General features: G+C 36.3%; 1 protein-coding gene across 16 annotated transcripts in view; it reads left to right on the forward strand.

Annotated features, from left to right (window-relative positions):
• Positions 1-13,554, forward strand: part of dlg1a (discs large MAGUK scaffold protein 1a) — a 124,708-nt gene that overhangs the window by 78,631 nt on the left and 32,523 nt on the right. For 4 of the 16 annotated variants that reach the window (XM_016447815.1, XM_016447821.1, XM_016447832.1 and 1 more), the window contains 2 exons: positions 9,150-9,248; positions 9,688-9,741. In XM_016447815.1, coding sequence (XP_016303301.1) covers positions 9,150-9,248; positions 9,688-9,741 — 153 coding nt within the window. Of the gene's footprint in view, positions 1-3,510; positions 4,456-9,149; positions 9,249-9,327; positions 9,528-9,687; positions 9,754-13,554 lie in introns of those variants that run through there. The other 12 variants (XM_016447820.1, XM_016447824.1, XM_016447825.1 and 9 more) reach the window with 7 other exon arrangements.

Genomic DNA, 13,554 nt, shown 5'->3' on the forward strand with positions numbered 1-13,554 from the left:
ATGATCTGTGGAGTATTTTGAGCTGAAACTTCACAGACACATTTGGGGACACTAGAGGCTTATATTACATATTGTAAAAAGGGGCATAATATGTCTCCTTTAAAACTATTTAAGAAGGTTGAACCTTTTTTAAAGCTGTTCAAGCTTTAAAGATATAGTTCACCCCAAAATGAAAATTCTGTCATTAATTACTCACCCTCATGTCGTTCTAAACCAGTAAGACCTCCGTTTATCTTCGGAACACAAATTAGGATATTTTTGATTAGCTCTGAGAGCTCTCTGACCCTCCCATAGACAGCAATGCAATTACCACGATCAAGGTCCAGAAACGTAGCAAGGAGATCGGTAAAATAATCCATGTGACATCAAAATGATATAATAAATGATCTGTGGAGTATTTTGAGCTGAAACTTCACAGACACATTTGGGGACACTAGAGGCTTATATTACATATTGTAAAAAGGGGCATAATATGTCTCCTTTAAAACTATTTAAGAAGGTTGAACCTTTTTTAAAGCTGTTCAAGCTTTAAAGATATAGTTCACCCCAAAATGAAAATTCTGTCATTAATTACTCACCCTCATGTCGTTCTAAACCAGTAAGACCTTTGGTTATCTTTGGAACACACATTAAGATTTTTGTGGTGAAATTCGAGAGCTTTCTGACCCTGCATAGACAGCAATGCAACTGACACTTTTAAGGCCCAGAAAGGTAGTAAAGACATCATTAAAATAGTCCATGTGACATCAGTGGTTCAACCGCAATGTTGTGAAGCTACAGTTTTTGTGTGCGAAGAAAACAAAAATAATGACTTTATTCAACAATTTCTTCTCGTCCGTGTCAGTCTTTGACGCGCATTCATGACAGTACCACGAAGCATGCATGTATTCCTCTGCTTGTAAACAAGCCACAGCGCATCTGGGTTCAACATCAGAATGTCGACTCCTGCGTCAGCAGCACCACTCTCTGGAACGCACTTCAAAGACTGACACTGAAGAAAAGAAATTGTTAAATGAAGTCGTTATTTTTTTCTTTGCACGCAAAACCTATTCTCTTAGCTTCATAAAATTACCGTTGAACCACTGATGTCACATGGACTATTTTAACAGTGTTCTTACTACCTTTCTTGGCCTTGAACGTGGTAGTTGCGTTGCGAAAGGAGTCAAATTCTCCATTCTTTTGGTTTTCAATGAGCATTCAGTGCCTGCAAGTTTGTGAATGAGTTCATTAGATTCAAAGACAGAAGCAGGCCAATGTGATGTCTATCAAGATCCTGTGTCAGTGAAAGATCGCACTGGCAATCCCGGTGAACAGCGGTCTTTATTGATTAGACTGTTCAGAGTGAAATACAAGCTTGTAACATAAGCTTTTGGCCTAAGTCTAGCCCTTGGCTAAATATGAACACTACTAGTGTTAAACTGAGTTTTCAAACTTAAGGATGTTCTTCAGTCTTGTTTTGTGTTATAGATCAATGCTTCAGTGTTCTACAAGGCATTAACATCCAATTTCAGCAATCCCTACTGATTTAGACATACGATTCCATGCCCTTTTCAATGCACTCACTGTGTCCAGTTGTACATGTGAATGTCTGTTAAAGAATCTCTATAAAGATATTTTAGTACTGGAAAAAAGCACAAACAAGCTTTAAACAATCATTTAAAGTTGAGTTTTGTAATTTCTTCAATTTAAAAATTATTTTTCCTATTTTTACTTAAACGTTTAATTGTCCTGAAAAGTGAAAACACTGTCTGCACCGTAATTTTTCAGTATTAAATATTTAATTGTGCATGCTCATTTCCCTCTTTTTCAAATTTAGCTTATTAAAGTTAATCTTTAAAAATAAGTAATTTCATCACTGTTAAATGTTAAATCTCAAATATCAAAATTAATATTCATTTTTAATACCGCACATTATGATATTGTGATCCCTAAGTGCACTTAAAATTATTTTCGTTTTAGATTTACAATTTTAGTTTTTAGTGTTTTCATTTATCTTAGATTTATTTTATTTAGATCTCTCTTGTTTAGACTTTTAGTCTGTTGATTATCCGCCATAACATAAAAATAATAATTAGTATAGGTCAGAATTTTAATATCATTCCATTCTAATTTTAACTTGATTTAAATTGTCTTATGCATTAGTGGACTTTAGATAAGACGCTTATGCCAGACTATATGGCGCCACACTGAGGACTGAATATTTTCACATTGATATGGATGGTTAATATGTGCCTTCTTTGCCTTCCTCCAACCTGAACATGTTTGTGTGTGTGGAGCCATCTGCTGTACAGCAGGAGGTGTGTCTGTGAATTTCATATAAAACAAATAAATATGGCCACTATCCAGACATTATATGACATTAAATCCTTTTTTTATTTTAGGTTTTTATTATTTTATTTATAAGGGTTTTCCAACCTTTTATTTTCTTATGTCCATTAGAAAACCTCAAGTACCTCTTCATCAACTCCACACCAGTAATGTGCTCCTATTAATCATTTAGCATTTTCGTTAATATTAATGGTTTAAAAAAGAAAATCAGCAACAATCGATAATGTGAGTGGAAAAAGCAATATATTAAGTAGAACATATTCTGCTATGAGCATCATCCACACAAAATATTTTTATAAAATTTGAACATGCATTACTTTGTTTTCTTTCCTTTAAAACAAACTAAAAAACTTATGATTACTTATGATTTATTATTTTAATCTAAATTAATAATTTTTTAATAATAAAATATTTTAAACATATTATTTTTTACAGGTTTAAGAAAGCAATGTCCAGATTTTTCCATGTACCTCTGGTTTAAAATACAGTTTTGACTGTATATAAGCTAATGCTCTCTTTTGATCAACTGTTTTCAACATTATCACTCACTGATTGTTGTTTTTTTAGTTCATGAGATACTAAGACATATATGTTCCTTTTAGTGTCCATTCTTTGGTGGCATACTTTCAAAAGCCTCAGGCACAAGCTTTGCTTTCTCTCCCTCTTTTCCTCCTCCTCCTCCTCCTCTCTCTCTCACCCACAGCCCCATAAGAAAAAGGACAGGGTACATTAAAAGGTGCAGTCAACAGGAAACAGTACATTCACAACCATCCAATCCTAATGCAGAAGTAGTCCCCACACTTTTCAAGCCCTGAAGCGTCTGCTTATTTAATTGGACAATATGTGAAAACGACATGTATGATTACTGCACTAATGACAGTAGGATTAAAGATGATGGTCTTATTTTATATTCTATAAGAAACTGGTTAAGAATAAGAAATAATATGCATATAGTTTGACTGCAATTTTAAGCGAACACCCTGTCATATGTCAACCTACAGCAAGTTCTATCGAAACCCCATAGGCTTAAATGAACGACCACCATCCAGCTGTCAGCACTGAAGCGCAGAATTGTGTAAAACTCTTACAGTGCAGGTACAAATGGAGATTAGTTGTGAATAGTAGTTGTAAAACAAGGTCAAAGCAGGGCTGCGCTCAACCATCATATGCTCTGATACACCACACCGGCCCGTTCGCCCGCCCCTACGCAAAGCATCTAATAGAGATTGCGTTTATCCTCTGTGACCTCTCACTTTGTGACCTGTGTTAATGCTTTGAAAAGCGAGTCAGACTACAAAAAGCCTCATGAATCTCAAACGTAGGGTGCAAATCCACCGTTGTCCGAAAAGCGACACAAAGATCATCCGAAAGCCAATGCTGAAATCAAGAATGGAGCATTGATTATTCATGCCTGCAGAAGAGACTGTGTGCTGTCATGTGCAGTGCCCATTGGAGCTCATTAATTGGCGAGCAAGTGCGGGGGGATGAGAGCGAGTGAGGCAGAAAGAGAGATAGACAGTGAGAGGCAGGTTGGCAGAAGAGTGGAGCCAGGGGAAAAGGACCAGATTTACAACCACGGTGTGTCCTCTCTCCTTCCCGATTGCTCAGCAAAGTAAGCTCATCATTCTTCAGCCTGCGTTCTCCATCATTTCACCTGCCAGTCATTGGAAAACAATGACCACCTATTGCAACAACCATGAGTACTGCTGTGGCGCTTACATGGAATGTCGGACTGGGGTGATGGAGGTGGCCAACTGCAACCATCCCAGAATGCAACAGAGAGTCGGACATGTGCACAGTACGCTGACCCAAACGGCGAGACAGTTGGTGCAACAACCGCAATTCCATCACCATTTCCACCATCATCTGCACCAGCAGCAGCAGCCGCCGCCACCGCCTCACCTTTCTCAACCCACCCTGCTCAACTTCCAGCAGACTCCTCTGGAGACCCGCAGGGTTCCGCAGTACAGCTCTTGCACCCTTCCAGCCTCCACCAAGAGCAGAGGGAAGTTCACCAACCTGAGGGACAGTGTGAAAAAGAGCCCCACTAAAAGCACAGCTAAAATCAGAGCTTCTTCCAGTGCCTTGTGGCTTGCCAATTCTTGGGGCACGTTTTCACTGGAGAAGGTATGTGGGACTGAGTCTCATTAAGAGTTGAGGGATGGTGAAGCTGAGGTATGAGGATTTGAATTTCAGCTAAGGTTACATTGGAATTCAGTTATATTGTTTTGATGTTTATGTTGTACCTTGCAAACTAATATTGGAGAAAGCGATATACAGTAATGTAAATCAGCTTCATGTGACATGTATTACATTTAATTGACAGACATAAAAATATAAATATGTATACACTTCCATAAAAAATTTGGGGGGTCAATAAGATTTTTTTTTTTAGATCATAATGTGTGTTACAACAGATTTCCATTTCAAATAGTGTATAGTACATGCTATGTATGCTACGTTTCTATTCATCAAAGAATCCTGAAAACAAATCACAAATATATTAACTGAATATTAACCTTATTTCAATATAGTTGATAAAAAGACATATTTCTTTAGCACCAAATCAGCATATTAGAACTATTTCACAATATTACAGTTATTGCTGTGCTTTTATCAAATAAATGCAGCCATTGTGAGCATAAGAGACTTCTTTAAAAAACATTATAAAAATATTACAGACACTTACAGAACTGTGTGTGTGTGTGTTTTTTAATTGTTTGATCCAGACTGTCAAAATGCAAAAATGTAGGTCCCACTTTATATTAGGTAACTATTATGTACTTACATTTAATTAAGCATTTGATACAATGTACTTATTGTGTTCATACATGTTTTTACATCGTACTTATATTTTAAAAAATTACAATGTTGACCCATCCCTTACACTTGAACTTACCCTTAAACCTACCCATACCACCAAACCTGTCTCTAACCTGACCTTTATCCCACCTCAGTAGCAGCAGAAGTGTTTTGCAATACAATATGAACACAATAAGTACACTGTACTTATTTTTTTTATGTAAGTACATAGTAGTTTCGGCCACCTAATATAAAGTGGGACCAAAGTTGAATTTACAGTCCAAAACTGTAGTACTTTTTTTAAGAAGATGTGTCAAAATATGAAATGTTGTGGTTATACTTTTGACACTACTTTGCTAAGTAGTGAACATGTTTAATATCTTTTATACACTTGAAAAGGAATATTGGGATAGTGTCATGAGTATAATATTGATAAATTTTATATGTACATGATAGTTTCAAATGGAGCCTGTATTGTGCGGAATTAAAGTGAAGAATGTTTGGGGTTGCTATTCATTTGAGACATTGGTGGGAGCTTTAGGCTGAACTCCAAACCAGTCTATCTGATCAATGCTAATGATTGATTCTAATTTTAACTCCGAGATCACAGGCCATGACTACTGTACCACTGCCATAATAGCACGCAGTGTATAAGGATTCTTATGTAAGTTACACTGGTCAATTTAGGCAGGACAAAACATTGTGGTTGAATTGGTAATGCCCTCTGTGCTGTCACTCAAATATAGCTCCATAGTACATACCACAATCTCAAGTCTCTGCCATAACCCTGAGAGTGAGTGTTAGTGAAACAGAAACCCTTTCTAATTAGTAGTTACAGTGATGTGTCTGTTGTTGACTGAGTGAACTGGACTGTTGTAACTGAATATCTGTCTCCTCTGGCTGTGGTTGGTGCTTGGACAAGCGGCTGTGGATCAGATTGCTTTTGTTTGGGAACGCTGACACAGACGGCCTGTGTAGAGGGCCAGTTTCAGCGGATGTCTCCTCACTGACAGCATGGCAACACTCACTCTTGCTCCCGTAGAGCTGGAATCTGCTGAACTCCCATAGATATGTGCTTGCGTCAGATCCTCTCCCACAACAGTGCACAGTCCACATCATGTAGGCAATGCTCTATTACAGTTTAATTTCTGAATTAATGATTAGCCATGATTTTGAAATGATTAGCCACAATTTTGAGATCCGTAAGAGTTGCTTAGAGCATGGAAATATCATGGAAATCTTGAGACAAAAGTTATGAAAGTTCACAAAGGCTAAGTAATGCTACAGTAGCTAACATTAGCTAGGTACATTGCTGGCTAGCTGATAATGTCAATATAAAACTGTTTACTATTTATTATCTGTAATGCATTTTCTGTAACTCTTTTCTGAGCTGGCTCACTGGTTTGGTTCAAGGCTTACAATTATTATATTAAGGATTTCTGTAAAGAAAATTAATGGGGAATATATTTCTGTATGGAGACCTGCACATAACATACAGGGGGGTTTCTAGGGGGTTGTTTTTCCCCCTGTATGTTATGTGCAGGTCTCCATACAGAACTATATGATTCAAGGCCATAATGTGGCCTTGAATCAATAATTTGCTGTTTGTTTACTTATCAGTTTTGATTGGATTAATATATTAGTTTTAATTAAGGTAAATTGTGACCTAAGAGGGAAATAATTAGTACAACATGGCCACAATTAAACTGAAATGAGGTACAAATTAATAACACATGGCTACAAATGAATACATCCTGGGAACAAATTCTTAATTTGTGGACACTATGTATTTTGTCATGTTCGGGGCTCCATTTATCTGAAATCAAAACTGTTGAAAAGTGTCACTCTTGTGGTATGTTCTGTGTAATTGTAAAGCTGGATTGATTGGCATCATTTTTTGTGAAATTAATTGCAGGATATTATCTACTTTGGGATATTATTGTGTATCTTATTTTTTTATTTTGCAAATAGTAATTAGCCACAGTTCACTTCAGTTTTGCTTAGCAGTTACAGTAGTTCAGTTGCAATGTAGTTTGAAGTCTCTCTTGCAGACACATTTATAACCTGCAGAAATGAAAAAGACAGACTCACTAAACCTTACAGAGCTCTGATTGACATCTTGACAGCTAATTTCATATTCAAAAGGAAAAGCTAATCCTTCAAAGACCTGCACAACAGGATGTCGATTGCTGGACTGGAGTTTTATTTTTAGCTCTGTTTAATCTTGAAACACTGTGGCCATTTTTTCATAGATAACTTAAAGGGATAATTCACTCAAAAAGGACATTTCTGCCATTAATTACTCACCCTCATGTCGTTCCAAACCCGTAAGACCTTCGTTCATCTTCGGAACACAAATTAAGATATTTTTGATGAAATCCGAGAGCTTTCTGACCCTGCATAGACAGCAAGGGAACTACCACTGTCAAGTCCCAGAAAGGTAGTAAGGACATCGTTAAAATAGTCAATGTGACATCTATGGATCAATCGTAATGTTATGAAGCTACGAGAATACTTTTTGTACGCTAAGAAAACAAAAATAACAACTTCTACCTAAAAACAACAAATTCTTCTACCTTTCTGGGCCTTGAATGTGGTAGTTGTGGTGCTGCCTATGGGTCAGAAAAGCTCTCAGATTTCATCAAAAATATCTTCATTTGTGTTCCGAAGATGAACGAAGGTCTCACGGGTTTGGAACGAAATGATGGTGAGTAATTAATGACAGAATTTTAATTTTTGTGTGAACTATCCCTTTAAGTCTAAAGAAAGGTTTGTCCTTCAAGCGAGTCACAAAATAGCACACATTCTGATGTTTACATTGATGGAGATTCTGTCACAATTTACACTTTTTAACACTGCATTTCTAAAACTACTGAATAATATATACAGTGGGTACGGAAAGTATTCAGACCCCCTTCAATTTTTCACTCTTTGTTATATTGCAGCCATTTGCTAAAATCATTTAAGTTAATTTTGTTTCCTCATTAATGTACACACAGCACCCCATATTGACAGAAAAACACAGAATCGTTGACATTTTTGCAGATTTATTAAAAAAGAAAAACTGAAATATCACATGGTCCTAAGTATTCAGACCCTTTGCTCAGTATTTAGTAGAAGCACCCTTTTGATCTAATACAGCCATGAGTCTTTTTGGGAAAGATGCAACAAGTTTTTCACACCTGGATTTGGGGATCCTCTGCCATTCCTCCTTGCAGATCCTCTCCAGTTCTGTCAGGTTGGATGGTAAACGTTGGTGGACAGCCATTTTTAGGTCTCTCCAGAGATGCTCAATTGGGTTTAAGTCAGGGATATATATGTATGTGTGTGTGTGTGTGTGTATATTTAATTTTATTTTATTGAATTTTATTGAATTTTTCACCCCAAAATGTAAATTTTTCGTTATTTACTCACCATAACGTCATTCCAAACCCATATGCTGTTATTTATTTTTTTTGCTTGTGGGCCATAAAAGGGGAATTATGAAGGTTTTTCAAGTGGTTTTGAACAGCAGTTCATAGTGGCCTGTTTTACAGTTTTTTTTTTTTTTTTTTGGAGAATGAAAGAAGGTAATCATTAGTCACCATCCTTCAAAACTGTGCTTTTGTGTTTCACTGAGAAAAGAGAAAAAAATGCGGGATTGGAGCAATGTTAGAGTGAGTAAATCATGACAGAATAATCATTTTTAATTAAACTTTTTTTTAAAGCTTATTTATAAGGTCTTTCCTTTACTAACTTTTCATTTCTTTTTTTCACCCTTTACATAATCATTTACACTGAATGTTTGTAGAGTCCTTTAATAATAAAAAGGAATTACAGAGTCTAGTCTTAATTTATGGACCAATCCAGTCATGATTATTTTGTTTGTTATTCTGTTTTCATGACCTCATCTTCTCTGTTATTCCCTCCCTCTCTGTTCTTAATTCTGTTCAATATCTGATTAAATTAGGAGAAATCGTGAAAAATCATTACTGCTGTGTCATCTGCTCTGACCTTTGACCTCCACTGTCATTGTTTAGCAGGCAGATGTCATTCCTCCCTCCGCTCCCATAATCCCTGTGATCCCCATCTCACCCGTCCCAGCCGAGACCACTGCCATTCCTGCACCCACATCACAGGTCTTTTTTTTATCTCATGTTTTCACTCCACCCACCTCAGCGATGGTCCTCTTGACTTAGAGAGATTACATAGAGAATGCCACGTTATAACACTGATGCGCACTTGCACCTCAAAAGCAATTGTGCTAGTGAAGCGTTGCTTGCAGAAGGATTAGGTCTGCGTTGGTTTGTTATGCCACTGTATTGCATATTCTGCAGTATGTTATGCTGTGTATGGACACAGGCTGTGCTGTTAATCTCTTGCAAATGCCAGAGTAATACTGTATCAGCATGCCAAGAGTAAGTGATGCTTTTTTATCGGATCTATTTCTTGTTTTTTTAATAGTTAACTGTTTGTTTCTCTGTTTCATTCTCAGTTGGTTAGGGAAAAGAAGCAAGGTGCACAGTTATGGGTATTGATTCAGTTCAGCTCAAGTATTAATGAATGTTTCCTTTGCAGGCAAGCCCCGCACCGGTGGTGGTGAACACAGAAAGCCTTGACACCTCGCCCTATGTAAGTCCATATGTAAGTGATGTTTTTCTTTTTGTACTGCACTTAGCGAAGAGGTCGATTATTGCAGAATGCTGTTCAGTTATATATAATGTACAGCATACATATATTAATTCAATTATTCCAAAGTTTGCTGCATTTATTTGATCAAAAATACAGTAAAAGCAGAAATATTACTACATTAAAAAACAGTTTTCTATTTTAATATATTTTAAAATGTAATTTATTTCTGTGTGGGCAAAGCTGAATTTTCAGCAGTCATTATTTTAGGTTTTAAAGTCACATGATCTTTCAGAAATACATTCTAATATGCTAATTTGATGCATTAATTAAACAGCATTTATTTGAAATCTTTTGTAACAATGTTAAATATTTTGTGACAATATAAATATTTACTGTCACTTTCAGTCAATTTAATGCATTCTTGCTGAAAAAATTACTGAAAAGTATTCATTTCTTATGAATGTGTCTGTGTGTATGTATATATATATATATATATATATATACACACACACACACACTGTGTGTGTGTGTGTGTGTGTGTGTGTGTGTGGACTGACCCCAAACATTTGGATGGTAGTGTGTATACTATTGTGAGGATGCTTTTTAGCTCTCTCTTCAGTATGATGCTCAAAAATGCACAATAACAAGATGGTTTCCTGCTTAATGGCACTGGGAGTGGGGATTTAATTTGATCATGGGTCAGAAAATGAGCAAATTAGAGCTGGGCATCATTCATAGTGTGTTTTCACTTTCAGTCTGTACCAAACTATAGTGTACCAATTGGTTAGAAAATATTTGCAGATATAATGAATTCAAAATATATCCTACCAAAGTGAAGAAAGTATCTTAAAATATGTTCTCACTTTGTTTTATTCACAATGAAATGAATTTTCCAGCGTTTAGGAGATTACTTTGTCTTGCGTTTTGAAGTTCCCCCACAGTATATGTGATTTTAGATGTTATGGAGTTTCCTTGTTTTAGCTAGGGGATTTATCAGGGTCCCATGGCACTTCTTCAACCCTATTCTTCTCTCAATCTCAGCAGCGTCTGATAATCCTATACATCCAGTGCCAGAGAGCCTGCTGAACTGACTTCTGTCATCCTTCATCAAAGACTCACTCTGAAGACTAGAGTTATCTGAATGAGAGAGAACTATGGTCTATATAGAAATTACCATGAGGAACTCTTGACTGACCTCATTAAATACTCCACATCATCAGCGCTGAGATTGACTCTATTGCCATGTCGCTTAACGTGGGCCATTTCTAAGGCCATCGTTCTATGATTTTTATGCATAGGAGGAGTTTTAGTTGGAGTAAACTTTTTGAGGTAAAAAAGAAGGTAAAATTTGGAATTTGACGGGTAATATTACAATTTTGGTAAATTTGTTCTGTTTATAGTCAATTTTGATGTCATCTAATAATAATAATAATAATAATAATAATAATACAGAAGACCTGAAGCACAGGATTTTTCTGCATTGTATTACCCAGGGATCAAGCATTTTTGATATTGAATCTGCCAGCAGTTCAGCAGGTGGATTTATAGTGATCTGGCTTGTGGTATGCAAAATCCAAATGTTTTTTTTTTTTCCTGTTAATAAACAAATGCTTTTAGAACATGGTTTTAATTTAGGGAATGTACAGTATAAAGGGCAATGTTGATGTTGAACAACTTATGCATGTACATCTATTCCTGTTTTGATCATTCATTATCTTGCATGCATAGTAGTAGTCTGATATTGATCGTGTAAATGCCTGTATTGGCTCTGATCCCTGGCTGGTTGTTTGTAGCCATACATGCAGTATGTGAGTAGCGGCATGCAGTTTAGTAGTGCTGAAAGCCTGTAAATGCCTCCCATAAAACAAGAGAAAAGGTTATTGTCAATATTAATTTGAGAATTGTGACAATATACTGTATGTAGTTATGCCAGAATGAAAAGGCCTTTTTGGATATTCCATGAAAAATGATACAGAAGCATTGAAGTAATAGCATGAAAGTTATTGTAGTGTCACACTGAGAGCTGGTGGCGTGATTAGAGATTAATGCCGTATTGGGCAGTGTCAGTATTGACGTATATCTCTCACCCCTTTTAAACCCCACCCCAACACCACTGATGTCACAGACAGATGTTTTCAGCAGTAGTTACAGAAAGAGTGAGTATTTAAGGTCTTTAAATGTCATTTAGAAGCTTAAAGCAGAGCCTCCAGAACCACACAAACATCTAAAAGCTGATGCATCGATGCTTATTTTTGGTCTCATCGTGCAGCCCTTTTCATTCATTTTGATTTTAAGCATTTAGTCCATTTTCATAAAAAACTTTGATAAACAGCACAGCTGTCCAGACTTATTTAAATTAAACCTCAATTTGAACTCATCCTGAGTGATGCTTGCTCAATGTAAACACTTCTTTCTGGTATCCTTGCCTGTATCATGTGAAAGTTACCAAGGTTTACTGGGTGTTACATGGTCATGACTTTGAAGTTGAAAGATTGGATCTAGTTTTACGCACACAAGGCCAGTAAGCAATTCTATCACATTAGTTTCTTGCCAACATGTATAATGTTTAAGTTACAGTTACTTTGAAAACACTGTTTTAGAGTTTATCGCCTGGTGTACTTTCATTGTAAGTGACTTTTATTGAGGGACAGGTCTGAATTATTTACTGTGGTAATCAAAATTATGCCGCAAATGCTGTTGATACAGCTTAACTTGTGTTGAACCCAGAATGTTGGACACGAGTGGACTGCATTGCATGTTTAGCCGACAGCTAGCGTCTGTGTTCTTCATAGATTTGGTTGCTGTGGCCTCTTTGGCTGAAATACACTGTAACTGGCAAGAGATATAGTGCTGCCTGAGTTTTGTAGTGCCAAGAACTGTAGAATCAGTAGAGGTGAAATGTAAGGAGTGGAAAGCGAAAACACTGTTAATTCTTACATAATCAGAGCACTTTTTTAGCACATATATGTTTATTATATAAGATTATTTTTGCCCATAATCGGTCCCAGATGGGAGTCTAAAGATGAAATTTACACTGATTTTTAAAGAAAATCTGAGGAATTCTGCTGAGTGGATTTAGATAAGTGTATTAAATGAAACTTTGAGTACTAGTTATGGAACGGAGACTAATACTTCTTGGTTGTTGAAGACATAACCAGTGAGACACATTATTAATTGAATGCTCATACTACCCTTAACCTACAGGAACTGTTCATTCTTATCTGTATATCTCTTATTGCCGTTGTATTGTTGTTTGCTCTGGTATAATGTGGGTTTATATTAGTAGTATATCAATAATAGTAGTCTGTCTACAGTATATTAGTACATTTGTGCATTTCAATAATATATTACTAGGAGTGTGAATCTAGCAGGAAATTTCTCTCTTTGATTTTGATTCCTGAACAGATGCGTTAACTATCTTGTCAGTGAAACAAAATTCAATGATGCAAACGATGAGATTATCATTCATTTAAAATATATTTAAAACAATTTCTTTAACAGGCTTGTCAAAGACTTTTCACAGTCTTTGTAGAGATTGTAATCAATCCTATAATTGGCCATCATTTTTTTAATTATTCATGACACTGGTATTTTTTTGGGGGAAAAAACAAAACAGAACCGAATACAGAAAGTAAAATCAAATAATTACTAACACTCCTGAATTACACAAACTTGCAGAACGTCTCGGTTACGTATGGTAACCCTCGTTCCCTGAAGGAGGGAACGGAGACGTCACGTCGGATGACCGACGAATTGGGATCTCGCTTAGAGAGACCAATCTACTTCGAGTGTAAACTAAACGAGCCAATGCAC

The sequence above is a fragment of the Sinocyclocheilus anshuiensis genome, unplaced genomic scaffold, assembly GCF_001515605.1.
Source record: "Sinocyclocheilus anshuiensis isolate Anshui unplaced genomic scaffold, SAMN03320099.WGS_v1.1 scaffold311, whole genome shotgun sequence".
Lineage (NCBI taxonomy): Eukaryota > Metazoa > Chordata > Actinopteri > Cypriniformes > Cyprinidae > Sinocyclocheilus > Sinocyclocheilus anshuiensis.